Raw genomic sequence first — 27,964 nt, 5'->3', positions numbered from 1 at the left:
CTGTTCTGTCTGTGCGCTTGATAATGGTTTAACTTCAGCCTGCAGCAATAAAAACACCGTGTCTTTACGTTGTATGTCCATGCACTGTTATTTATATCCTGTTCTCTGCTGCTGTGACAACCTAATGCCCAGTGGGGTCATTAGACTTCCATGTGATCTAAACTAATCTAAAGTAGCATCAGTACTGATGGCTGCTGCCTGACAGGTGTATGCTCTCACTCTGTGTTAAAATATAACTAGAACTATGCTCAGCAAAAATCACGTCATAATTTTTTTCTGTGTAAAATGCAAAAATTGCCATTCTTGTTAAGGTTGCAACTCATATTGAATTTTCAGTATTTGTCATAATAATCCAAATATGATTTTTTTTGCTTTTCATGCAGCTCTAAAAGTGATTTTTAGTATCCAGTTTTGGTTTTTTACAGCTGAAGCTTGTACAGACAACATTTATAAGCAAGGCTAATGCAACTCAATTGACCCCTTCGCAAAGCCCCGCCCCTTTGTGATGCTCCCACAAACTGTAACTAACTGCACTTCCTGAAGAAATATTATCATATTTTTGGAAAAATGAAAGAGTGATTCCAGAGAGGAGCAGACAGAGGGGTCTACAGTGTGTGTTTGAAGGATATATCCAGAATGTCAAACTGACTCAGCAGCAACAACAGGTTAAAAAGACAAAGATAGTTAGAAGCTAAAGCCGAACTATAGGCTACAGATCACAGTGTAAAAGTGAACCACCACATCACTGCTGATCGCCACACAAGACAATGAGTATAAAGGGAAACTGCTGATATTGAACCAGCTGTGTGGCATCGCAGTGTGTGCAAATGAACAGTGTTTGGCTTCGCCCTGTGCTGCCAAAGCCCAGACCTCCATCGCCAAAAGGGTGGAGAGCTCCAGGGGAAGTCAAACAACGTTAATCTGCGCACAAGTTTCCCTGTTTCCCTTCACTGGTTCCTGTACAGCACTGTTATAATCATTAAAAAGCAAAAGCAGCATGTGTATGCATTCAGTAGGCTATATCTTCAGTAGCTAGCTAGCTAACTCTACACTGATTCTGGTTTTGGAACAGGGAAGAAACGTATATGTTTTTCCAACCTCTCCAGGTAACGAGTGTCATTAATACACGACGTGCCCCAGGCACAACATTTAGCTCCAAATCCACAAAACCAGCCTGAAAATAAAGGAGCTCTAATCGTCGAGGCTATGAGTCTTGGCCGTGCAGTGGTCGAACCCTTGTCAGAGCTGGCAGATGCTACGCTATGACTGGCCAGTCTGCGTTTGAGAGGCGGGACTTGGCAAATAGTCAGGTGGGCTACAAATGATGCCTGAAAGGTCGAGTTTGTGGGAGTTAGTGGCATCTAGGGGTGAGGTTGCAGATCACAACCAGCTGAAACTTCTCCTGTGTGTCAAGCATGTAGGAGCTCTATGGTGGCCCCATCTAGAGCCAGTGTTTGGTTTTATATGGTTTTGGTTTATTATATTCCAGTTCTGCCATTATTTCCCTCTAAATCCTATAAACTGGACCTCTAAGAATATATACTGTGTATATTGAGTGATATTCTACTTGAGCATAACATTAAGTCTCCTGGGATTCAAAATCCTCTCAATATTTTGATCAGATTTTGGCACAACTGTACCGTCATGTCCCCAGAGAGAATCATCGGCCAGTATCCTTCATCCATTCACACAGCAAAGTGCTTCCTTTGTCATTACACTGAGTTTATTTATTTATTTACTTTTAAATATTGGGTATAACTGGACATTGTTCCAGTTAATGGCAGACAGACAATAGCTGCAAATGTTTACTAATGGAAATACTTCTGTGGTAACAGGGGAAGTGTTATCTAATACTTAAAGTCAATGGCATTCCCTCTTCATGTGTCGAGAGGCCCCTCAACTGGGTGTGCTGGCAGCTCCGCAGGGAGGAGCAATTAGTGCAAGCACAACTGGAGCATTTTTCTGTTAGCAGTAAGAAACCACAGGGCTGGAAAAATACAGTACATTATTTAACCTCTTTTACTCTCTGTTCTTGTAGGTTCTTCATTAATCCTGAAGCCAAATGGTACTGCACCAGCCTGCTAAAGCACATGAAGGAGTGTTGGATGCCTGTGGAAATAAAAGCTTGAATTTAGCCCCAGCAGTTGCTAAAACCATGTCAGAATGAGACTTAGATATACAGGCAGCAGTATTTATGCCCTCCATTCACAAGAATACTTTGACAAGATGTTTAAAAGACTAAAGTCTGACAGCCTCTCATCTAAAGACAGTGTGAGTTTTCTGTCACACACTTGGAGATTTTGCAAAGACTGGGGACATTGCAGGGTCACTATTTGCAAGAGTACAACTAGAGAATATTTCCCATTCAAACGTCCTTTTAGAAATAGCACATAATAACATTTCCTTATGTGTCGGAAACTGTGGGAGTTGAACTGTTTCAAGAATTAAGATCTCTCATTAAAATAACTGCTGCTTTGTGGATCAGACACACACCAAATTAAACACAAACTCTTGTTCACTCTACAACTCCACCAGTTTCCTCTCCTTCTTTTTACAGTGCCAACACATTCTCACTCTGATCTTGGCCATGACATTTCGCTGTGGACTTTCCATGTCGAGATATGACGTGCAAAGAAACCTGGGTGTGTTGGTTTTTGATGTTCTGGGACGCTTTGCATACAGTCTCTTTCAAAATAAAAGCACTACGTTTGTACAACACTGTTTTTTTTTCTTTCAACAACAAACACACATGGTTGAGTTTAGGACATAAAAACAGGGTTTGGCTTTACAATCTTCACTTAGACTTGGTGAAAGTCAGTGGTTGTTGGACCCATCCACCACTTCACCAGCTTAACTTGCGTTATTGTCCGGCCTCATTTCCCCATTATGCCACCGCTGGGCGTTGTAACACTATAACAGCGACCAGCTGTGTATCATCCTGACGTGAAATGATGACTTTTCTCAGTGGTGTCTGACGCCGGAAGTCACTGACTACACGCCGAATTTCGACGACATCGGACTGAGACCAGGTTGACATTACAAGAGAAGCCAGACTTATTCATGTTCCTGTGCCTCCCAAGTGTCCACCCAGTTTGCCATTTCCTGTTTGGTGCTGGAGAGAGCGCAGCTATTGGTCATTGCACTTTAACACGTTTGATTTTGTTGGAATGTCAGGACAACAAAAGGCTGCCCTCAGACAGCTCACACTGAGTTTTATGACTACGCCAAACAATCGAGATCACTGGAGTACAGACCAAATGAGCTGAAACCTTCATGATTTTACACCGACACTGGAAACTGAAAACTTGGTATAAGGCAGGCATTCGTCTTCAAACCTTCAGTCTTACTTTTACAGTGCATCTACATTAAAGCAATAACCTGAATGAACCTGCTGCAATACATACTAAGTCCTCAAACTTTTGGTTTCCCATTCAAAATCTTAAACCTGGTCTTTGTTGCAAGTTTTCCTTGCTCTTGTAGTCAGACACAAACTAATGTAGTCACTAAGCAGCAACCTCATGTTAGTGCCAAAAAAGGCAGGTCTTTGAACGTCCACTTGAGGCTGGCCCCAAGAATAAGTCATTCCCCATAGACCCACATGTTAAAATGCCCGACTTAACAGCAGAAATAAACATGTTTACAGTCCAGTGCAAAAAACACGTTTGGTTTCTATAGCTAATTTCCCTCAGCTCAGTTCCCTAATCTAGTTTTTGGTGAATTTCAGTTTTTTTGTGAGACAACAAATGATACCTTATGAATTCAAAATTATATAAACATTTTTAGAAAATATGATAAACTGATGGTACTGTACTGTGATCGACCGCGACAGAGCTTATTTTCATTGCCAAATCATTTGCTTCGTGTACGAGAAATTCCCATCCAAATATGTTGGTGCTCAACCTATCCCTGTACATCACCTTTCACATTTTGAAACTGACAGCAGAGAGGGATGGCTGAGGTTCTGCGGGGATTTACAGTTTATACTTTAAAAGAAATCACTTCTCGACTCAACAGAAATTATTCACCAACACACTGCATGAGAAACACAAATCATCACCACCGTGATGGATCGCGCACCTCTCCGAGCACCAACAGCGGTACGGAACTCACAGTCAGTACGAATGACGGATGTTCTCCTCCTATTGTCAGCGTAGGCTACGACAAACTTCTTTCTATTTTCTCACAGCACCGGCACACATTTCTCTTCCACCCGTCCTCACCCTCTGAGCTCTGGCTCCCCATTCCCCTGTGATGATATATGGCTGTGGTGAGGGTGCACCTTAAAGTAGTTGGGATTTACATCAGAGTGGAGCATACAGGGCTCTGAGGCATACGCAGAGTCACTGAGAGGTTAGATCCACAGCCGGGGCTCTTGCAGGAGATAAATGGGACAAGAACACAGTTTCAAAGATGCTTATGTGAACAGAGTAAGCAGTTCTGGGGGAAGAAATCGACAAAACACTTGAGATGTTTAATCCCCTATTCATCCAGAGAGAGCAATGAGCGACCATGAAATGTGAAATGCAATATAGCTTTTTTTTTTGCTTGTGTGTGTGAGGGAGAGGGGAGGTGGAGATGGGGGTAGAAAAAGACCTCTTAGCCACTGAATGTTTCTCTAAGAGCCACATTAGATTAGAAAGCCAGGCTAAGTGCTTTCCATTGCAGGGGGATCCTTAAAAACTTCTGGTTTCTGATGAAGTTTCTCCTAAGGCTCAAGTGACCGAGTGCATAAAGATGGCCGCTTCCTGGGTTCAGGTTGCATTATCCTTTTGCCTCACAGTGCAATTTAATTTGAGCCAGATCCACATGTCTGAAAGCTTCACAACATGACTTCATTTACTGGCCGATAAAAATGTTGAGATGCTTTGAGCATCTTACACGACCATGTCAATGGGAACGGGGTCACTTATGTTGACAGACCCACAGAGAATTATCACATGACTTTGCTCTTCCCCTCAGCTCCACGTCTTTAACCAATGAAATGACACATACAATAGTATACTTCCTGTGATTGGTTCAAATGGTGTGTGACAGCGGTCTGATGCCTGGTTCACACTTCATGATATCAGCCCGATTCTAGCCCGACGCAGCGATGTACGGTGTCATGAACGACATTGAGTGTCATACACGACAACCCATCGTTTCATCTCGTGTATAGTAAAGTCATGTCATAGCAGACGACAACTGACGCCACGTCTGGGACGCCTCACGACGTTCCAACAGAAAGTCTAGCATGTTTGATTTTCTTTTTGTCCTTCGCGACTTCTCCCGTCACAGCCGTCACTTTGACCAATAGGAACACATAGCAATCTGCTGCCATGGAAACTGTATGTCAACAACACAACAGCCTCCTTGATATATCCTCTAGGAATGTTACCACACAGAGTAAAAATGGAAAAATGCCGGTGTGAAACAGAAGAGGCACTTTATCAACCTGGTGAATACTGTCGATAGCATCAAGCTAGCAAACAATGTTATTTCTTCCTAATCGAGACGGACATAAAGTAAGGAAATTAAAAAATAGTTATTATTCCCGCTGTATCCGCTCCTGTTGCTCAACACTTCCTGTATCTGTTTCAAATTAAAAGCCCCTTATAACTGCAGTTGGGAGAATCCCTTCATTTTCTAAAAAGGCTTTTATTGTGAAACATTTGTAGGAACTTGTTGTGGGGGATTCAGTGACTTTCATAGTTGCGTATGGTACTTCAAATGCAGCTCCTGCCATCTGGTGACACTTTTTACTACAGTAACATTTCGGCTGGGACATGAACAGACACAGAGACTGAAATAATAAAAGTAATAATAATAAAAATAGGACAAGAATAACCCGATGACATCACACACGTTGCGAAAGACAACCAAGGATAATGGTGTGGACCATCATGTAGTTTGTCACGTCTGTCGGCCAAGTCATGGCACAATTTTATGACTCCACAATCGCCCAATGCGACATAGTGACTGTCAGAATGGACAGAAATGTTGTGTAGTGTGAACCAGGCATTAGACCACCAGAAAGCGGTTGTTTGGTCCACATCGGAGTTTGCGTCTGGCATTCACACCAACCCAACAAAACGCACCAAGTGGTAAATGCTCTAGGATTCGGTTCAACCAGACAACACAAGGCTGGAGTGAATGCACCCTAAGTACAATATCAGCCACATCAGAAGCTTTAGAACGGCAAATACAGCAGTATCATTTAAAAGTTAAAAAGTCAAGGTAGGTTCAGGCAGTGGATAAGACAGCTGCTGCCTTCATACAGCCTTCATGGAGCCACAACTGAAGCCTCAAAAGCATTAGGCTACATAACAAATACACAATATTACAATCTAGATATGAGTATCTGAGGAAATGATCATTTCATTAGTTTCATTATTATAGGGAGGATCTGTGGAGATGTAAATGACTGGCTATCAAACCTAATGGATATTAGGAGGCCCTGCAATGGGGGAGGATGAGTGGGCGGACTCGACTGAAAGAGATGTGGTAATTAGCAAAAGCAATTCACCAATTTGAGCTGAATTCAAGAAAGTGATGAGCCACTGAATGCTCAGCTTGACATTAGTGTGAATGAAGACAATGCAGGAAGTAAAGCCCACTCACAGAGCACATACATAAGTTTTCAGAGTGAGGCCGAACTCTTCTCCTAACATGGTAATGAGGAGAGGAGACGTTCCACAGCCAATTCTGTCACCTCAGTACACACCATGGCTGCTGGGAACTTAACAGGGGAATCATTGGGTCCAATCACACACCTGTTTTTCTTAAAGGAACAGTGAGTCAGATTTCGGGAGATAGTGTGGTGTCGCTGAGGATTGTAGGTTCCAACCAGCTGAAACTTCTCCCAATTAGGATTTCTTCAGTGTTTATTGTTCAGGAGGTTTTCTGCGTAGGTCCAAGGAAAGGCAGAGGCCCCAGAACAGAGCCATGCCGCCAAATATAACACTGTTAGTTGTACACAAAAATGCCGTCAAACTTTCAGGACAACGTTTAGTAACGTCTCGTCATATTAACGGACTGTGGCACTTTATTTTAATTTACCATCACAGGTGTTCATGGTGGTTAAGAATAGAAGTGGCAGGCTGCAGTTTGCCTCCCTTCACTGTGTTATGATAGGTTTTCCAAGAATGACACAGCCACCTCATTATACCCATAAACCATTGCGTTTTGGGGTTGCCTCCCATGGCTGGTTCAGATTAGGTTCTCACTTCTAATGAACCACCACTCTCTAATGTTCTCTTGGAGGAGGAGCGAGGCTCACTTCCCGGCATCTCTGGGTGGTTAATTGGTGCCACAGTGACACTGTTTTCAGCTGTCCACAGATTGAACCATAGAAATCACACCTGTTGCTTTTCTGATTCCAATAATTAAAGCTGCAGATTCATACAGGCGTGTAATGACACATGACACTTAATTAGAGATAAAAGGACACTATGTTTAAGCTGGTCTTGGTTCAGCTTTCGCCCTCTTTGTTTTCCTGATTGATTGTCCCTTTGAAGCTCACGCACTAGGTGCTTACACCCCCCGTCCAGCCTGCTGATTAAAACATATCTTTGACAGAAGGAGAAGCTGCGGGGCTCTTCTTTAATCATACGCTGGTCTGCTGATGTCATTCAAGAGGTGAATTAGCGTGATACAAAGATGCTCTGGAGACAGATCTCCAAGGCTTTGTGAAGTCTCGGAGGCAAAGGCGGACATGAAAAGGCTCAGGAGGAAGACATTGTCAGCTTTAATATGCTTTTTTGCTCCACTTGTCACGGACTGTGACAACATGTGTAGTAAGTAGGAACAAAGGCCTGAGGAAGCACTATTTCTCTTCCTGCAAGATGAAAGCTAAATGCAGCAACAAGTGGACGTGGTCGGCTCTCACTTTCAGACCTAATTAGAGACCAGAGACTGTGAGTTATGAGTATCATCATTTTATTGAAATATTTCAACCTCACAGGTTTCAAACCATACTTGTCTTTAAATTGCCAATACAGTGCCCGCTCTAATTATATTCCAATTCTCTGGGTTATACTGTAATTAAAGGAGTAGCTCAACATCTTGGGAAACGCACTTTCTTTTTTTTTTATAAGAGTAAAAAGAAATGATTGATACCGGTCTTGTGTCATCAACATATCCTCATACAATAGTGTGGATGATATGTTATGATGAGTTGAAACAGGCCGCTACTTGCAATGCGCCGCTCTGCAATGTTCTAAAAACCTGCCGGGTTAGACCAATGCAACGAAATGACACGTGTATCATCTGTAGTCAACAACTCTCTGTACTTCCATTCTGATTTGCAGCTTTTCAGACTTATTTTGTGGCTGAATATAATTTGTAGTGTCGTGATAGTGAGATACTGGCTACAGTGATGAAACAAAACCAACATCAGATGGACTGTATTCACCACAATAATATAAATAACCAGCACCAATTAATCAGTCAATGAGAATGTGTGTGTGTGGGCGGGGCATGAACGCATATAGTGAGCAGCAGCGGTGACCCACAATCCGACACCGGCACATTGTAAGGATGGAAACAGAGGGCTCGGCGGGGACGGAGCACCTGCTGCAGCGGGTGAACACACCGTCTGTGGCCATTTTGACTTGACCAGCAGACTTCACTACAAGTTGATTGGCTGTTGAAACAGGCGACGTGCTTTAAAACCAGCTGCTGCCGATTTGACCAGCTGAGTTGCAGGTGACACCATCAGCTGGCTTGAGTCAAGCTCAGGCTGGCCAGTTCATACCGCTGCGACTTTTCTCTGCGTCATTCTAAAACGGTTTCGTCTTGTCACCAATCTGGTCTGAACTGGGCTTAAAGTTATGTAGATTAGGTTTAGGAAAAGAAAGATGGTTAAGCGTCAACAAGTCATGTACGTAACAGAAAGTGCCGTACTTAGCATAAAGTTCTGAACTTAATGTAAAGTTACAGAGATTAGGTTTAGGAAAGAAGGCTTAGGAAGGTAAAGTTACCTAGGTTTAGGAAAAGAGATATGACGATGACTTACTTTAAAACAACTCAAAGTTCACTTGGTTTCACATGAGACACAACCACAGGGGAAAATCCTGTGTTGTTTGACCCATTCACCACCCCAACCTGCCTTTTTCATGGACTGTCAGTCTTTATACTACTTCCTTCTTTACTCCCATCACAACATAGTTCACATGATCAAAGCCTTCATGATTATGTCCCATCTATAGAACTTACTGGCTCATGATTATGTGAGTTCTATGTGAATATTGGTGCATTATTTTTCTTTGGTATACATATGAACATTGCATTTGAACAGCCTGAAAATAGAAATCTTTTACATGAAAATGGCTGCAAAATAATTCATAAGCAAATTAGCACAATTCTCTGGTGACTTTTTGATCATGCTATAGTGACTTTCCATTGAAAACTGTTGACTGGCTTTGCACGTCAATGCATTCAGCTGTTGCCAAGAAGTAGCAGAAAACTCCCTCCAAAACTGCAGGTTTATTTAACTTCCAGTCTGTGTGGATTATAAAAGAGAAATTCAATATGTTAATTAGAGCTTTGGGGCCAGGCTAGCTGGTTCCAAGTTAAGCTCTGTTATCACATAAACATGAGACTGATATTGATCCTCTCTTCAACCCTCAGATAAAAAGCAAACATGCATATTTCCCAAAATGTTGAATCAGAAATTTCCCCATCAGCAGTAATCCATTTTGTCTTCTTTTTCATAGCATAATGTTTGCATGCACGAAATGTTTGGACTGTAACATCAAAGATGCATTCTACTGTAAAATGCCACGTACCATCGACAGAGCAGTTAAAACCCATCTGTTTAAATGAGGCATCAAAGTGAACACGACACACAATAAAAATCCATTTATTTTCCATTCACCGTTCCCAGTTTGTTTACAGGTCAGCTGGTCCACATACGGTTTGGGTAAACAAGCCTTTAACTCTATGGATTAGGACTTCATGGCCACAATTTGCATAATCATCATGTTATATAACAATAATGAGCTTATTCCATATTCATTTTTGGAAGCAGGTCAAGTAAAATCATTGCTAGAATGAATATCTGTGGGATTTTGCAAAAACCAAACCTGAAAAGTCTTTCCTTCAGAGATGTGTGAATGTATAGCGTTTTTCCTCCATCTCTGTGTTGTGTACACACTGTCAATTATCGCATACATTTGGAAGAGCATAAATCTCATGTTGCTGTGAAGAAATTTATGCTGTGAAAACAGTGAGGGGGGCTGCACCATAATCTGGTATTCAAGTGAATGGAGAGGAAGCCTCAGTGTCCCTGAGCCTTCGCCTCTGTTTCTGTCACAATGATTTACAATAAAGCCCAGCAAGACTCTGTATGTGGGCTGCTGCATCAACATAATCTGAATTCTACTGTAGCAGCTGTAGAGCACTGACATGCCTCAGGCTGTTGGGAATAAAAGGGAATCCTAAGAGCGGGGTTCCTTAAGTTTATAGTTATGTGTGCTGTATAATCATAACTGTGGTTTCATCATGTAAATCTGTTCTGCATATGATGGTTTTAGCATTTGTACTGCGGTAAGACGCCACAGAGAGCATTCTGTCTTAATCTTTCTTTTGCTTTAATCTAAGTTTTGATATCTCATTACTGTCTGTTTTTCTACCTTTTCAGATTGTTAATTTGATCCCGTCTTACCTTCAAAATTGGGAGATGCCTGCTTTTTCAATCTCTGTGTAAATGACCATGGCATCTAAGTTATTTCAGTGCTACTCCTGTCTCCGAGTTTAATCATTCCAGTCCAATAATTGTAAGGACTTCATTCCAGAAACTAAATATGGAGAACCAGATATGAGTTTGGACTTCTTGGATAGTTTAAAATGAATCTATGCAAATAGACAAAGTTATGACTGAAACTGATTAAAATGAACTCACCCTCTCCTCCTCTTCTCTGAGGTCCGGCATGGTGCTGACACACAGCGTCACAGCAGTGATGGCTACAAATATCACTGACAGAAAAGCGAAGATCTTCCCCGGCAGGCCAGAGTGAGGGTTCTCCACCATGTCCCTCAGCCTTCGCATGCAGCCCCCCGTACAGGTCTCTTCCTGTGGCCCCGCTTCAGGAGGCTGCTGGCTCTCCTCGCAGGACTGCGGAGAAGTGAGCTCGGCCTCCTCATCCTCCAGCCTCTGCTGCTCCTTGTACTCCTCCTGCCTGAGCCGCAGCTTCCTGAGGCAGCACCAGTCCAGTTTGTTCTCCTCCACTCCCCAGTACAGCAGCTCCTCCTGGAAGGACAGGGCGCACATCTCCCTCAGCAGCCGCAGCTTCCCTGCTGCCAAGAAAGACACGATTGTGCGGAAAGCCGACGGGCTTCGGTCGAAGAAGTACTCATTGCTGGTGCCATCGTAGTCGTCGCACAAGTCCATGATCTCGGCCTCGCTGCTGCATCTGCGCAACTTACCCAACCGCGTCAGGGGGAACTCGTCCAGCGTGGACCAAGGGATGCGGTACTTGATCCCCCCCACGTTGATAATGGCCGCCCCATCAGCCAGGCCGATCTCATCTCCATCCTGTTGGCAGGGCTGAGGCTGGAGCAGGAGCTGGGCTCGCTTGTAGAACAAACCCTTCTTGGATTTGACCTCCTGCAGGTTCTGCACACGTTTGAAGTGGAAGGTGGTGAACTGGTGCTCAGTGCTACCAGCCAGAAAGGCCACCTCCTGGTACATGACTGCCACGTTGCTGGGGGACCCTGTCCTGCACAATGCGATGGGAGGAGGGCTTCACAGGGTATGTGAGGTGACTGGGAGCTTGTCACCCATTCAGCAACACAGCATGTCTCTGTAAGACAAAAAAGACGAGTCAGCTATTTCATTTTTTGTGTGTCTTTAGACACTTTTTTATGATTGCAGGACTTAGTTTCGTTGAGCCTCTGTCTATCTCTCTACCTCTACTCTGTAATATTCAAGTCAGTCTATGAAAGATCTGAAGGTGTCAGTATGCCTCAAATTAAGTAATTCTGACACCTCCCCTCCTCACTCTTTTCCAACGTCAGAACTGGAACTGTCCAAAAGTGTGTGCCATTATCCCCACTGACGTGATTACTGTGTCTCCTCCCTCTATTAAGGCCTGGTCACAATGCTGGTCAGCATTGACTTTCATGCATTATTCCACATAGCTGCTCCAGCCACAGCTATGTCTGTTGACTGAATTATGAGAGCATCTTGTACTGAGTAGTCTTGCGTAGCCAGACTTAACTCCACAGCCCTGTGACTGCGCTTGAGATAGGTCTGGAGGTACACATTATCATTCTGCTGTAGGACTGTTTCTCTAAATGAATCACAATTGTCGTGGGTGGCGCTCAGCCGAGGAAGCAGCAACTGTGCCCTCGCAAAATCATCCCGTGAACGCACACAGTGACAGGGCTAACTGTTAGCATCACACAGCTAACGTTTATTTACGGGTTTAATCACAGAGTAAGTTGTTTCGGTATTGGTGTGAGTTTGCAGGGACCACTTAATGGCTCAGTGTTGGGTGTTAGCACTGCTGCTGTGTTAGCTCATGCTAACTGAGCAAACTCGCCAGGAAGAGAGCAGCTTCAGAGACAGCAGCAAATGAAAGTTTGTTGATTTGGCAAGGGGTCAGGACGGTCCAGAATCAGATCCTCCAGTGCAATAAGGACAAATTCAGGCATTGTTTGACTGGAGACATTTTGAAAGAAATCTACCTCACGGTAGCTACGTCCATTATTTTTGGAGTCTGTGGCTGAAACCCAGTCAAACGCAGTAAGAAGAACATGTAGTCTTTGCACAAGAAAATCTAATTTGTAAAGTGATTCACAGAGTCCTAGCATCACTTTTTAACTAACTTTCTCATTGGACTGAAAACAGAGCACAGAAATAATGACTTTAATGTCAAAACAGTCTGTATTTTTAGAGAGGAACATCAAATACAACTTCTCTGGAGTCTAATTGCACAGGAAGCCCAAACAAAAGCAACTCAGTGTCAAGTTGCAGCCTGTTCTCAGTGCAGAGAAATTAATCATGTTGTTTTTCTATTTACTGTATCACCAGGCTGTGGAACGAGACAATTTCAAACATTGTATAACAAAGTGCGGAAAATCAACACCACAATGTAGGCCTGATCACAGCACAATGAGCCCGATATAAACTGAGCTGCTATACATGTGCAGTAACACATGTTCACTACTGAATCTATGTGGTAATGGTTTATTCATTTTTCATCTTATGTGAACATGCAGCTTCTGTAACAGTGTATTATTCAAAACAGGCTTTCTTGTAAAAAAAAAAAAAAAAACAAACAGTCTGTATTCTGAAGATCAAAAGGAACACTGTGGGCAGTACTGACTACAACAGCAACTAAAGAAAATGCATGAAAGAAAGAACTAATAGGACGAAAAGAAAGAGAAACTTCACATAAAATTGAACATAATTTCCCCATGGATACACTTAAAGATAATGTCTGAGTGAAATAAAATAGGAAAGAAAGAACGGGACATAAAAGAACAACTGATCTGAACTCTACATATATTTATTTTATTTATGGATGACATCTTGCTCTTCCTGTGTTGAAAGTACGTTGGGTCCAGTTTTAGTGATTTTAAGATGGGCTCACAAGATTTACCACCTCACACATCAAACAGAGTATAAAAATAACCATCAAAATCGCAGTGTTTAATATGCAGTTATGCTGCAACTCATGTCATGACACAACTCAAGGTTGTCAGTTGTCATAGTGACACAAAAAAGCTTTCCAGCTCAGATATACAACATTGTCTGAAGCACATTTCCTGTGGTATTTCACTGTGGTGTTTCACATTCCCAACATCATGTTTGTGTTCTGGCTCTCTCAACCCTGAGTCAGTGGAGTCAGGGCAGGTCATGTTCCCCCACATCAACAGCACGCTCACATGTACAATTAAAATGCCTGGAACATTTTGGTTTGTTTATTTTGTCTGCTCTTGTAAACCTTAAATATAACGTCATTTTCATTTTGGAATCAAAGGAAATCAATATTAGTGTATTTATCCATGTTTCAGATTTAGTGTATCATAATCTACGTTAAAGATTCATCTGTAAATCTGCAGAGCACCTGCTGGCTTTTATTCTGAGTGATTATAAATCGCCCTTTATTATGTAATATAATATAATATAATATAATATAATTAAAACCAATGTATTAACGTATGCTCATACAACAGTTTGTCTGATATCTTATGAAAATGCGGATACGGTTTGTGCGATATCTCATGAATTAGCACCCCATGTGGGTGGGCATCCTCATGTTACCCACTAAAGATAAAGTTACGTACTTAACGTAAAGTTACATAGGCTAGATTTAGGAAAAGGAACATGTCTCCGCGTCATCACATTACATACTTAACATAAAGTCACGTATTTAATGTAAAGTTACATACTTAATATGAAATTACATAGCCTAGGTTTAGGAAAGGAAACATGGTTGGCCGCCATGTTACGTACTTAATGTAAAGTTACGTACTTAACATACAGTTACACACTTAAAGTTATGTAGGTTACGTTTAGGACAAGAAGCATGGTTGGGCGTTGTAACGTTATGTACTTAACGTAAAGTTACTTTTAAACATAAAGTTACATACTTAATGTAAAATTCTATACTTAATGTCTGGGCATCATCACATTACGTACGTAAAGTTACATATTATATGTAAAGTTACATACTTCATGTAAAATCACGTGGGCTAGGTTTAGGAAAAGAAACATGGTTGGCCACCATGTTATGTACTTAATGTAAAGTTACATACTTAATGTACAGTTACACACTTAATGTAAAGTTATGTAGGTTAGGTTTAGGAAAACAAGCATGGTTGGGCATTGTCACATTATGTACTTAACGTAAAATAACCTAGGCTACGTTTGAGAAAAGAAGCATGGTTGGGTGTCATCGCATTATGTACTTAACGTAAAGTTACGAATTAAACATAAAGTTACATACTTTACGTGACGTTACATAGGTTAGGTTGAGGAAAAGAAACATGGTTGGGCGTCACGTTATGTACTTTATGTAAAGTTGCATAATGTAAAATTCTATTCTTTTCATAAAATTACATAAGCTAGGTTTAGGAAAAGAAACATGTCTGGGCATCATCGCATTACGTATGTAATGTAAAGTTACATACTTGATGTAAAGTTACGTATTTCATTCATTCATTCATTCATTCATCTTCTAACAGCTTCATCCTCTTGAGGGTCGCGGGGGGGCTGGAGCCTATCCCAGCTGACATCGGGCGAGAGGCAGGGTACACTGGACAGGTCACCAGACTATCGCAGGGCTGACACATAGAGACAAACAACCATTCACGCTCACATTCACACCTACGGACAATTTAGAATCACCAATTAACCTAGTCCCCAATCTGCATGTCTTTGGACTGTGGGAGGAAGCTGGAGTGCCCGGAGAGAACCCTCGCTGACACGAGGAGAACATGCAAACTCCGCACAGAAGGGCTCCCACGCCCGGGATCGAACCGGCAACCCTCTTGCTGTGAGGCGAGAGTGCTAACCACCACACCACCGTGCCGCACGTATTTAACATACTGTAACACACTTAACGTAAAGTTATTTAAGTAAGGTTTAGGACAAGAAGCATGGTTGGGCATTGTCACGTTATATACTTAGCATTAAGTTGCGTAGGTTAGGTTGAGGAAAAGAGGCATGGTTGGGCATCATCACGTAACGTATAGTTACATATTAAATGTAAAGTCACAGACATAATGTAAAGTCACACAGATTAGTTTTAGGAAAAGAAACATAGTTGGGTGTCAACACATTATGTACTTAACGTATTATGTATTAAACGTAAAGTTACGTAGGCTAAAATTTAGGAAAGGAAACATGGTGATGACATACCCTAAAATAATTCAAAGTTCACTTGGTTTCACACAGGAAACAAACATCGGTCTCCTGGGGGAAAGTCCTGTTTTTGTTTGACCCATCACCCCCCAACCTACCTCTGTGTTCAGAGTTTTACTCTTTATATTACATCCTTCTTTACTCCTGTCAGCACTTTGGTCACGTTACCACAGCCTTGCTGAATACGTAACCCATGTATGCAGCAAGGCAAATTGCAAGGCAGAGTGCATGAAAAGAGCCTGCATACATACATACTGTATGAGGGGGTCGGGGTGCTGTGACAAAAAATGTTGGATAGAATTTTAAAAGCTGATGATCAAGCAAAAAAAGCTACTTTTAAAAGTTTTGATTTCAACAGGACAGCAATGTCTGACTGCCGGCTGCTTTTGCTAAATCAGACCAGTGTCATCACTTCCTGCTCAAACAGCACAAAGTGTCAGTCTGTGTGGATTTACTTTGTTCACATCTTCTGAAAACAGCAGCTTTTTAGATCTAATTACACATTTCTGAAGCTGTGCTGTCTTAACAAGATGAGACACATCTTGTTTTATTTAACATAAGCATCTGGATACAGAGTCCGGTAACACGCGCTGTTAGTGCAGCAACAGGCCAGCGATCCTTTACTCACTAAGGATGACTGCACTGGACCTGAGGCGGTGGCGTTGATGTAGGGAGACTGGGCACATCATCACAACAAATTAAGAGTGGGAGCCCTCTGGCAATCCTCAGAGTTTACTCCTCTATTGTGAGGACAATCATTTTGAAACAGGCCGCTTTCTCTGAGGGAGGGGGTCAGAGAGCTGCACCTCGACAGCGACTCAGCAAAGTGCTTCTGACAGGAGCAGTTTATTGAGCATGACACTGCACCCAGGGGTGGCTTCAAGGAGCACAGAGAGAATGAATTCAAGTTATATAGGAGGAGCTGCACAGAGACACAACATGGCAAACTAGGCTTGCTTATTATGAAAATCTTGCATTTATGAATACAAGATTAAAGCTACAACTATATAACTTTTATAAAAATAACTTTTTGTCATAATTGCTGATACTGTCACTACATTCAGATTTTTTTATTTCATTGATTTTTGATGAAATAAATAAATGAAATAAATGACCATATCTGACAATAGCCGTGCCCCCTCAAAATGTCTGTGCACATCCCTGACACCAGCAGCATATATTCAGAGGACTGTGTAAATGTACAGTACTTCGGGGGTTTCCTAAAAAACACACTGAATGTCCTGTCTAAAATTATCTGCTCTGAAATACCTGTATGCCCACAGTTGTGTATTCTTGGACTGTTTCTGAAGGAACACACACTGACAAAAGTGTAAAAGTAATACAAGCTGTTAGGTGAAGAAAGTTTTTGTATTGTGTGTGCTGGAAATTTTATCATTTGTTCTAGAAGTTTAAAAAGAACTTTTTGGAAAAAGAAGTGGATGTTTTGATGATCTAATGGAGTGGTTTCCGATCTCTCTGGCTGTAAGGCAGTATCTACCACACATCACAGGAGGTTGTTCAGCTTGTCTCAATAGAGAACCTTTTTTACTTCCTAGTAAAACCTTTCATATCTCAACATAAATGGTCATAAGTGCAACCAAATACAAAATGCCAAGTACTGGGTACCCGAAAAACAAAGGGAGAACATGTGGCATTGTATGGCAAAAAATGGTGTTAACAATATCAACTATAGCAGAACACAAGTAAAATAAATTAAGAGGATAAAAGATACATCTACATTTTAAAAAGTGCCATTTGAAACACAGGTACATTTAAATATTTAAGGTTGAGAATCCTTGACAACCCTGTCTCACTCCGAAGTCGTCCAAAACCAGTGCTTGGTCAGTGACTTCCAGCGTCAGACATCAACAAAAAATGCCGCCCTTTCACGTTGGCATGATACACGGCTGGTCGTCATTATTGTTTAACGGTGTGCAGTGGCTTGAGGGGGAAATGTGGCAGAACAACAACGTTAATTAAGGCGGCAGAAGTTCGAGTATGGTGGGTGGGAGGGGTGGTAGATGGGTCCAACAACCACCAACCATCACCCAAAAGGCCTGTTCTTTTTCCCCAAACCCATCCATGTGCTTTTGTTGCCTAAACCCAAACACATGTGTGAACACAGTATCAAGGCCAAAACACAGCTGCAGTGAAGGACACGTGTCAAATGTACAACCCCACACCCGCAGTGGCAAGACGCACATCAGTGCTCCCGGACGCACTGCCCCAAAGCACTTTAAACCACTTCATCATTTCCAGCCTCGCTGGCTCTGGAATTAAACGCATTTTCCCCCACTTGCTCTCTGCTTGAATGTACCAGCTCCCAAAGCAGCTGTTTTCCTCCACTCCTATGGCAGCTTGACTCCTCTCCTCACCACTGATATATAAAAAGAACTCTGTAGCTGTAGCTGTCTCGTGTGTGACAAAGAACAGATGAGAAGAGACTCATCTTACTACATAATGACGAAAACTCTGTGTGTGTGCGTGTTCCACGTTTTTCTCCTCACTGACTTGGTCAATCCATGTGAAATTTGGCACAGTGGTATAGGGTCATGGGAGGATGCCAATGAAGCAATATTACATCAATTGGCCAAAGGGGGGCGCTATAGCAACCCACTGAAATGTCAAACTTTGAATGGGCATATCTCATGCCCCGTATGTGGTAGAGACATGAAACTTTGCACAGAGATGCCTCTCCTCATGAGGAACACATTTGCCTCAAGAACCCATAACTTCCGCTTATATAGATTTTCCGCCATTTTGAATTTTTTGAAAAACACTTCAAATGGATCTCTTCCTAGGAAGTTTGAGCGATCTGCATGAAACTGGGTGAACATAATCTAGGGAGCAATATCTAAAGTTCCCTCTTGGCAAAAGTTGGAAAACCTACTAAAACTGAGCTTCTATAAGGCAATGAATATTGCGGAGGGCGTGGCTCATCACATAAAGGTGTATAACATCTCAAGGGTTTCACCCATCACCACGCAACTTTGTAGGCATATGACCACACATAATCTGAGGGGACCCCTCCATTATTGAGCCCATCAAACAAAATGGGGGCGCTAGAGAGCTCATTTCTTATCTAGGCCTAACCGCCATATGGATTTTTACTAAACTTGGTAGATATGTAGAACAGGACGCCTCAAGGTGACTGGAGACATTTAACTCTAATTGGCAACTGGGTGGCGCTATAACAACAGAAAAATGCTTCAACATGGCTAAAATGCGACCGATCGCTGTGGCTCCCCCTGTGGACCAATGTTGGTGTTGTTGTTCTAATTTTTGGTATGACTAAGTCATGGTATGGTATGCTGTACATAATCACAGAAACTGTCAGTGTGTCATTCTGTCAGTCAGTCATTCTGTCTGTCCCACGTTTTTCTACTCACTGACGTGGTCAATCTATGTGAAACTGCACATAGGCATTGAGGATTGGCATAGGTAGAAGGTGACAAAGCTACCAATGGCTATGGACTAGTTGTTAAGGTTGATAAATATCCCGAGCTTAACGACCCACAATCCCATCATTATAAAGACAATGGCCAAAAACATATTGCCTAGTGAGTCATGGCTCTTGAGATCGGCTCTTAGTCAAGCTCGACTCTTCTCATGAACATGGTGAACACGACCCAATGTGAACACAGCAAAAGAACTCGAAAAAGCCTTCCTTCCAAAAAGGGGTCTTCAGAAGCGAATGGTCCTTTGTAGAACCTATTTTGAACCCTTATTCCTACAAGTGTTGGTTTGGATGCCAGTTTCCTTTTCAGAGGATTTCATTTGAAGGAGTTCAAGAGGTAGAAATGGCCAGTATTTCCCAAGAAGAAAGCAATGTATTTGTACCCCTTAAATTTCCCCGTAAGTCGTAATATTATGTCACTGACAAACAAATACAAACAAGGCTTTGGCACAAAACAGTTTTTCTAATCTAATAAACCCGGCTGCTAATGCAACAATTTTCTTACTGTGTGATTTTGAGTGAAAAATGGCTTTCATTTCGACTACTTTACATCCTTCTCATCCTCATTAGTCGGGGTGAGGTCATGTTCTTTCCTTTCATCCTCAACACAGAAGGCCTTTGCTTCAGACCTGTGACCCTGAGCACTTGTGTTTCAGACGCTCAATCTGGATCTGTGACGAAAGAAAAACATTCCTCAATCTCTGTTTCTTTCCACAAAGCTGCAGGTTAAAGTGCTTCTTTTAAGAAATACTTCCAAGGTGGATTTCTCTTTCCTTCTTCAGAGATAGTACGTGAAAAAAGGTGGAGTACTTTTGAACTCTGCTTTGTTCTTTTACCACCAGTTGCTAATGCAAATATAATTTACATGCCTCTTTGCATAAATTGGCAACCTCACGCATCACTGAGACACCTGCCTTCCCACATCCACTCAGTCTTCATCTTTGTAAAAGCCTGAAGCAGAAGTCTATTTTTGGGACACAGAGCTCTTGAATGACACTGAACTATCACCTGACCTGCTCCTAAATCAGACTGATTGGTCCTCCTTGCAGCGAGATTATGTCACTGACAGTCTGTGCTCAAAAATATGAGGACAATTACATTTCTGGCCTGCAGAAGAAGCACAGCAATCAGCGGGGAGAAAACGATTTCACAATCTAGAATGACGCAAAATGTCTCTCTTGAACTGCAATAATCACGGACAGAGTACTTCTCACAACATAATCACATGCGTAAGAGTCTGAGGGGCAGAGATGGAGAGCACCTTTTAGAGTCTGAGTCACAAGCAGTGATGATTTTGTTGACCAGCTCGTCTCACTTAAGAGATGCTTTTTATTGATTCACTTCATAATGTCCATAATTGAAAATGATGCAACAATGTGGCCTGGTTTCCACAGTATGAATTATAAATGGGCTAAATGGGTTGATCCAAGCAGACAAGCCTTTCTTTACCCCCAGAGCTCATTCATTTACTTACTGGAAAAAAAGCAAAACGACTTGTACTCTTAACTTGTTGAGTGTGGAGCTGTATGATTCTCAGTAAGTGGGAGATTCGATTTTGCAGAACAGACTGGTGACCAGATGCAAAGCCAATAAGGGGCCTGAGTGACACTGACCCACCCACACTGCACACTGGATCACCCAGCCAAGTTTTATCATAACAGATTCTGCAATGATAAATTTAAAAAATATACATAAGGAAAGAAAGAAATATAAACTTGATTTGTTGTTGACTTGTTTCTGTTGAATTTATCCTCTGATTTACACTGACGATACACTGACAGACTTTGATATTGCTTTTAAAAGACTAAAGTCTGACACCCTCTCACAGTCAAGGCCATGTGAGTGTGCAAAGACTGGAGATCTTACAGGGTCACTATTTCCAAGACTACAACTAGATCCCTTGAGATGTTATCTCTCATCCTGCTCCTGGTGGAAAATCTTACAGCAAACTCCCTTTAAAGGTCCAGTGTGTGGGATTAAGGGAGACGTATTACATATATAGTATAGTTTAGTTTTAATTTAGGGAGCGTATCCTCATCTATAGAGATCACCATGTTGCACCACCATATTTCTACAGTAGATCTGAACAGACAAAACAAACACTGGCTCTAAATAAGGACATTCGCATTTTCATGTCGGCAACTGTACTTAGACCCAATCCCAATCCCCCCTGCCACTACCCCTTAGCCCTTGGCCCTACCCCTAGCCATTACCCACTACCCCTTGGCCCTCGAAATGAAGCAACAAGGGGTAGGGGGTTGAAATCTTTCCCTAGGAATTGGGACACCACTCACTACGTCACCACGTCAGTTACGTTGACGCATACGTAAGCATTTTAAACAGGAAGCTGCGAGCCATCTACATTTCCAACCGGCATCTACAATGGAGTCTCTGGTTGAGTTCATCCTACCTATCTTGTTTGCTGTATTCATCATGCTTCATTTGATGAATGACAGACGGACTTCTGCTAGCTAGATAGCTAACCAGCTAACATTACAAGGCAGCATAGTTATACTAGCTGGCGTGTTATAGTAATTTAAAAAATCTGACAATTTTGCATAGCAGGACAGATGACAGATGCCAGATAGTGCGAGCTAGCTAGCTAGCTAACAAGCAACCTGACGACAGTAACGTTAGCTATGTATGAGCTTTTTTGCCCGTCATTTGCTCAGTGGTAGCCATGGCGATGTCTACCCCTCTCTGGCAAGTCAGCATCTGAAATCCCTCACTCAGAAGGGCTAGTTTCATACCCACTACCCCTCATTATGCCCCCTACCCCTACACGCAAAAAGGAATTGGGACATCACTACCCCTCGCGGGAACGCACAAATGTAGGGGTAAGGCCAAGAGGTAGGGCTAAGGGTGGGTATTGGGACGGGCCCTTAGAAGCCTCTCTGCGACAAGATCATTGGAAAAACGCAATTTTTTTAAAAATATGAAACTGATTTAATCTGTGTTTTTACCTGTTTAAATCACGTAGTCCATTAGTTTTTAAGAGGAATATTAGCAGGTGCTAGGCTAGCGGTCATGTGCGATATGCCAAACAGTATTGGAGAAAGTAATGTGCCATTGCTTTATTCAGTGATTTCACCTGTTTGAAACATCAGGTCTGTTTGTTTTAGAGAGGAAGAGCACACGTTTGCAGGTGCTGGGCAAGTGAGGCATCTGCAATGTGAGGCTCAGGGTGGAGAGACACTGATTTGTAATGTGAACCTGCTTTTATTGGTTTTAATTTTCTAGTCTGTTTGTTTTGGAGAGGACGAGACCTCTGCGGATAATTCGGCTCCCAGTAAAAACCTCCCGAACAATGAACACTGAAGAATTCTAAGCGTAAGAAGTTTCAGCTGGTTGCAATCTGCAATCCTCACCGCTAGATGTCACTACATCTTACACGCTGGACCTTTAAGAAATCTGACATATCAACAATTCCTTACGTAGCAGCATAAGCACATAACTAAAATAAAAGATTTTACATTTTGGATTTTGTCGCCTCAAATCGCTACTTCTTAGCGAGGACACCGTGGTAATGAGAGGTGAACTGTTTCAAAAGATTTCTCACTGAAGTTAGTGCTGGTTGGTGGATCAGATACACACCGAATTAAACACCGACCCTTGTTCACTCCACAACTCAACCAGTTCCTCCTCATTTTCCACACTATAAGAGAACCGAAACTTGCTCACATCCCCTCCATGTTTAATGTCTACCCGGTTTGCTGCTTCCTGTTTAATGCTGGAGAGAATACAGCTATTGGTTGTTGACAATGTTAACTTCATTAAACTTCAGTATTTGCATAAGCCAAGACTAAACGCTTAAAATAATATTAAACATGTTTGATTTTGTCAGAACGTCAAGATGAGAAACAGACTGACTTACGACAGCTCAGGCTGAGTTTTATGACACCGTAAACGGAACGATCAAGATCACGGGAGCACTGACTGATGTGAAACACTGAAACAAGTTGTGGGAAGTTCCTGGAATACAATTAGTCCCTGATGTTTGGAGGAACCACAGCCTCTCCCAGTTATTCTGGAAAAAGCCATCCCAGTCATTTTCCATGAGCTCACCCAAAATACAATATCTGCCCGCGCCACTGCTGAAGACGTCAGAACTTAATACCCAGTCTCTCACGCTTTACATCGGTGCTACTTCTCAAAAGTTCCAGAAATACTGTGACAATCTCTAAGTGAAAATTAAACCTGCGCTGGGAGCCTGACAGTCAGCGTCAATCAGTTGATTGAAAGGGCTGGATTTAACAAAGTGTGAGACAGGGAGGAGGAGATAATGGGCTGAATAAATTGCTGGAAGGGAAAGGATCTATTTGATGGCGAGCCTGAAAGCGGAGAGTGTGCTGTTTGTGTGGAAGCGCAGTTATTAGGACAGTGAGTTTAGAGATCACAGCAGAATACAAAAAAGAACAACAGCCGCCTACAAACGCATGAAGAATGTGGCACATCTCCCTTCTCTCTCCTCCTTTCTCTCTTTTACACTCTCATTATGTTTCTTAGCAAAAAACAACAAGTGCAGCAGTGGTTTTCTATCTGGTGTCACTGCTGCCTGAGCGTCTGCAGGCTCCCATTAGCCCACCTTCAGCCACAGAGTGGGACGACTAATGAGTGAAATGAGTAGCTGTAGCGTTTGGTCACAAGGCAAACCTGATGCATGACATGTTAAAAACCACCATGTTTCAGAACAGATTGCCATATTCTACGCAATCTGTTCTCATTAGTTTGTTCTCTCCGGTTTCAAGAGCCCACCGGTGTGTGCTTTAATAGGAGGATTTACTGCGCGGAAGACACACAGCCATCCGTCTCCACACATCAACAGGTTAATGATCCCAGCAGACGAGAGGCTGTGACATTATATATGGACAATCCATACAAGAAAGGAAGAGGGGGATGTCTCTGAGAGGCATGGCAGCTTTTTAAAAAGGCCTCTCATCTACTTATGGTGTAACTGCTTTACTCACATACTGACAGGTCAATCCAATTATCCACGGACAACACTACAGAAAGGTTTGTTTTGTCTAAATAGGGGGAGCTGCAGGACTGCTCTCCTACAAATTTGATCACATTTAAAGTCAAGCAGAGTTCGGAGTCAGAGGCCTATGTGTGATGACAGGAGCTGGAAGGAGACAGCCTGAAATTAAAGCTAACAGCCTGACTAACTCCTGTAACACCCCGATAGGCAGGGGCTTAATTTACAGGGGGGACACAGGGGGACATGTCCCCTGCACATTTTCAGAAAGCAGTTTTGTCGATACCTCTCCACTTTATACAGACTGAAAACCAGTGGCGTACGGTAGTAAGGATGGGCCCCAGTGCACACTATCATGACAGGCCCTAGTGCCAGATTTTGTGCCGAAACATCTACCGTATATTTTAAGTATTTAAGTATCGTCACAGGATCAAATACAGACTTGAACACTGGACGTCAACACACATATTACCAGCCATCACTACAAATTTATATATGACAAAAATGCCAAATAGAATAAGAAAATATTCATTAAATGGATTTTTAAATATTTAATTTATAGTTTATGTAAATAAACATCATTTTGTTATATTTAACAAAAGAGAAAAAACTGACAGAGATGGGTTTGCCTTCTCGAGAGCTAATATTTTATTGTGTGTTCCTCTTTAAACACAGGCATATTGCTCAGGTGGCAAGTTGAATCGCTCGCAAGGGCCCGTTCTCTGCTCGAGAAAGAGCAGCCCCTCCAACTACTCTCTCTATGGGCCCCCTCACCCCATGGGCCCCAGTGCAACTGTACTGCTTGCACTGTCTATATTTACGCCCCTGCCGAACACTAATGTTATATTTTTACGTTAACAAAAAGGTATGGAAGTTGGACTGGTGTTTATATAAGCTGTAGGACATCACATACAGACTGAACGGAGAGAATGGAAATGAGAATAATGTCAAAAGTAATTCTGTATAAAATCTTTAAAAGTGGTAACAGTATCCGTTCAATCAAACTCAAGCTGGTTTGCCCCCTCAGTGCGGTTTGTTTGGGCAGGTGTGAACACAGCAATCACACTCAGGTGTGCACCAAAACAACTGGACCGTGACCTTCATGAAGAGGTGGTCTCAGTCTGCGGTTGGTTTGTGGTGAGAAGGTGTTCCGACCTGGATGTGAAGCAACTGCAGTCACATGACACATTGTTTGGGTTAAACATGAGCATGTTACAGTCCTGGAGGATTATTAATGTGCACCTCCTCCTGTACTGCCTTAATATGCACATTCAGCACATCCAATGCATCAAAACATTGTTTTCTAGTTGGAGCCGCGTTTGCCTCGTTTTCAAACTGTATGCTTTGACTAAAATGAACAATGACAGCAATATAGTCCACGATGAGCAGCGCTAAAATCAACCTGCGTAGTTGTCCCTCCATTGTGACATTAGAAAGTGTCACATTTATCTTGCAAGTGTACTCTTCTTCAACGTTTGCTTTACTTCCTGGATTTTTCCCACATGGAAATTCTGACCAATCAAGAGCTGCTTTCTCACACAAGGCATTTGATCTGGTCCTCTTGTAAATGCTGCTGTGAGAACATGAACCAACTCTACGCAATTACACAACTTTGGAACAACATGAGTCCCTGATTCAGACCAGAGGAGACCACTCTAGGGCTGAGAGCAGCCTGAGAAGATTTAAGGAATCATATAGAGACTGAATGGAGGGAACTAAAATGAATTTTGTTTAATTTAATTGTTTAAAATCTTTAAAAGTGGTAACAGTATCTATTATAGCAGAGCTTGGTATGTCTACTTTAAATGCTGTAAGAGAAGATGCATTCTGAAATCTTGAGCTCCATGTAGTTAAATGGGGTTAAAATGTTATTTTTCATTTATCTCCAAAGGTATAAAAAGTCTCTCGTCACTTGGAACATATTTTTCTTTATTGCAAGACCTTTATTGTTCTTGTGCAAAGTTTTTAAATCAATGTGATGGCCTGAGCAGAGCCAACATACCCATCAGTTAAAGTCAAAGTTACTTTCTTCTCTTTGTTCTGTATACATTTTGTATTTATAAAGACTTCTAGGCTTCATAACAGATGTTATTGCTCTGAGGTGTAGGGCAGATATCAGGGTACTGTTAGTGCAAATTTGAACTTAATGGAAGCAATAGGTGAAAAATGACACAAGATTAAATAGATACCCCCACCATCTCTATAGTGGTTTAATCTGCACCTTTTCACCTATGAGATGAGTCAATATATTGATCAATTTCATCACTTTTTCCTCTTGTAAAATATGTTTGTTATGACCATCTATTTCATGAAGAGGACAAATCAAATTTATGAGAAAAACCCCCAAACATGGTTATATTTTGTTCTAAAAAACTGAAGCCCTTTTGAGGGTTTGTGTCCCCATCTTTAAAATCTAATTTCCTCTGTCCATAAAACAATAACAAAACACAAGGGGCTACATTAAGTATCACAAGGACACTTCTGGAATCACTCAGCCCCTTCAGGAACATTATAGGATCATTTTAATGAATAAAAATCACAGTGAGGACATAATAAAAGCATTAAGTGGGCACCATTAGTCCCAGTACCTCCCCCTACAGGGAGACCAGTGCGGGATGTCACAGACATGGAAGAAGTTTGTCACATGTATGAAAATAGACTGTGATCATTATAAAACACTTGTGTCTTCATTATTTGACTGTTCCAGTGTTTTCTCGTCACGGCTCCAAACGCATTTGACAATTTAGACCTCTTTGTGTTTTTATTAAAACAAACCCAGCCATTAATGTGATAAAAACCATCCTAATTATTAGACTCACCCAGTGTGTTGTTGGGTTCGTGTCCATCTGTTTCAGCCTCCTCGCACGTTCGCAGCCCTCAATATGCAGCATGCCTTTAAGTTTTCCACGCAGATGCTCTGGGACATCGTAGTACAATTAACGCTGCGCTCAATTTGCAGCGCTCACGCGCCGCACGGAGTTTTTATGGCTTCTTAAAGTCGCTGTTTACACGTTCAAAATATGAGCGCGGAGTCCGCCGAGCCCCAGAAGACTGATTTGATCCATCGGAGACGCCAAAGAGGTAGACATGTTACTCCACATCAGCAAAGACTCCGTCACACTCTTCCTCTCTCCATCACAGGCGACGTGGCAGATGTTGCAGAGCAGTGTGTGTATGTGTGTGTGTTTGGCTCGGAGCAGGTGAAGGACTGTCTCCAGCTCACTGATGGTCACACCGCTCTGACTGTTCAGGTGTGTCCGGAGCTGCGCGCTCCGCGGTGCGCTGCGCTGCGCTCTGCCAAACTGCGTCTCTGGGAAACCACGACTGCTTCAGTACAATTCCACAGCGTCAGGGGGAGTGTTTGTTATGCTTTTCTTCTACTGTTATGAGATTAGCATGGATTCTAATTTTTTTTCTCTTGTCTTGTGAATAATTTGGACTGCATTATCCTCATTATATCCTGGAACAAAACCTGCTCTAATCTTATTTATAAAAAGATTTCTGCTTTGTAAAGTTTGTCAGTGACAGAAGCTTATGTAGGTCATTTAACTCATCATTTTATCTCACCTTATATTATGTTTCATTGTTAATTTTATTTACTAGGGACCAGACATTTATTTCTGGCACACTTTGCTCATCACATTTGCTCTTTAACATGTACTCCCAAACTGAAAAAGAC

The 27,964-nt window shown here is 42.1% G+C and overlaps 1 protein-coding gene across 1 annotated transcript in view; it reads right to left on the bottom strand.

Annotated features, from left to right (window-relative positions):
* The window catches only part of kcng2 (potassium voltage-gated channel, subfamily G, member 2), a 38,197-nt gene extending 10,612 nt beyond the window's left edge, over positions 1-27,585 (bottom strand). The window contains exons 1-2 of the mRNA XM_049602045.1: positions 27,105-27,585; positions 10,883-11,783 (exon numbers count right to left, since the gene is read on the bottom strand). Of these exons, the coding sequence (XP_049458002.1) occupies positions 10,883-11,671 (789 nt within the window). The 5' untranslated portion in view covers positions 11,672-11,783; positions 27,105-27,585. The remainder of the gene's footprint in view (positions 1-10,882; positions 11,784-27,104) is intronic.
* Between the last annotated feature and the right edge of the window lie 379 nt (positions 27,586-27,964).

Source organism: Epinephelus fuscoguttatus, linkage group LG17, assembly GCF_011397635.1.
Source record: "Epinephelus fuscoguttatus linkage group LG17, E.fuscoguttatus.final_Chr_v1".
Classification (NCBI taxonomy): Eukaryota; Metazoa; Chordata; class Actinopteri; order Perciformes; family Serranidae; genus Epinephelus; species Epinephelus fuscoguttatus.
Note: the sequence above shows the minus strand (reverse complement) of the source record. Positions and strands in the feature narration are given on the sequence as shown.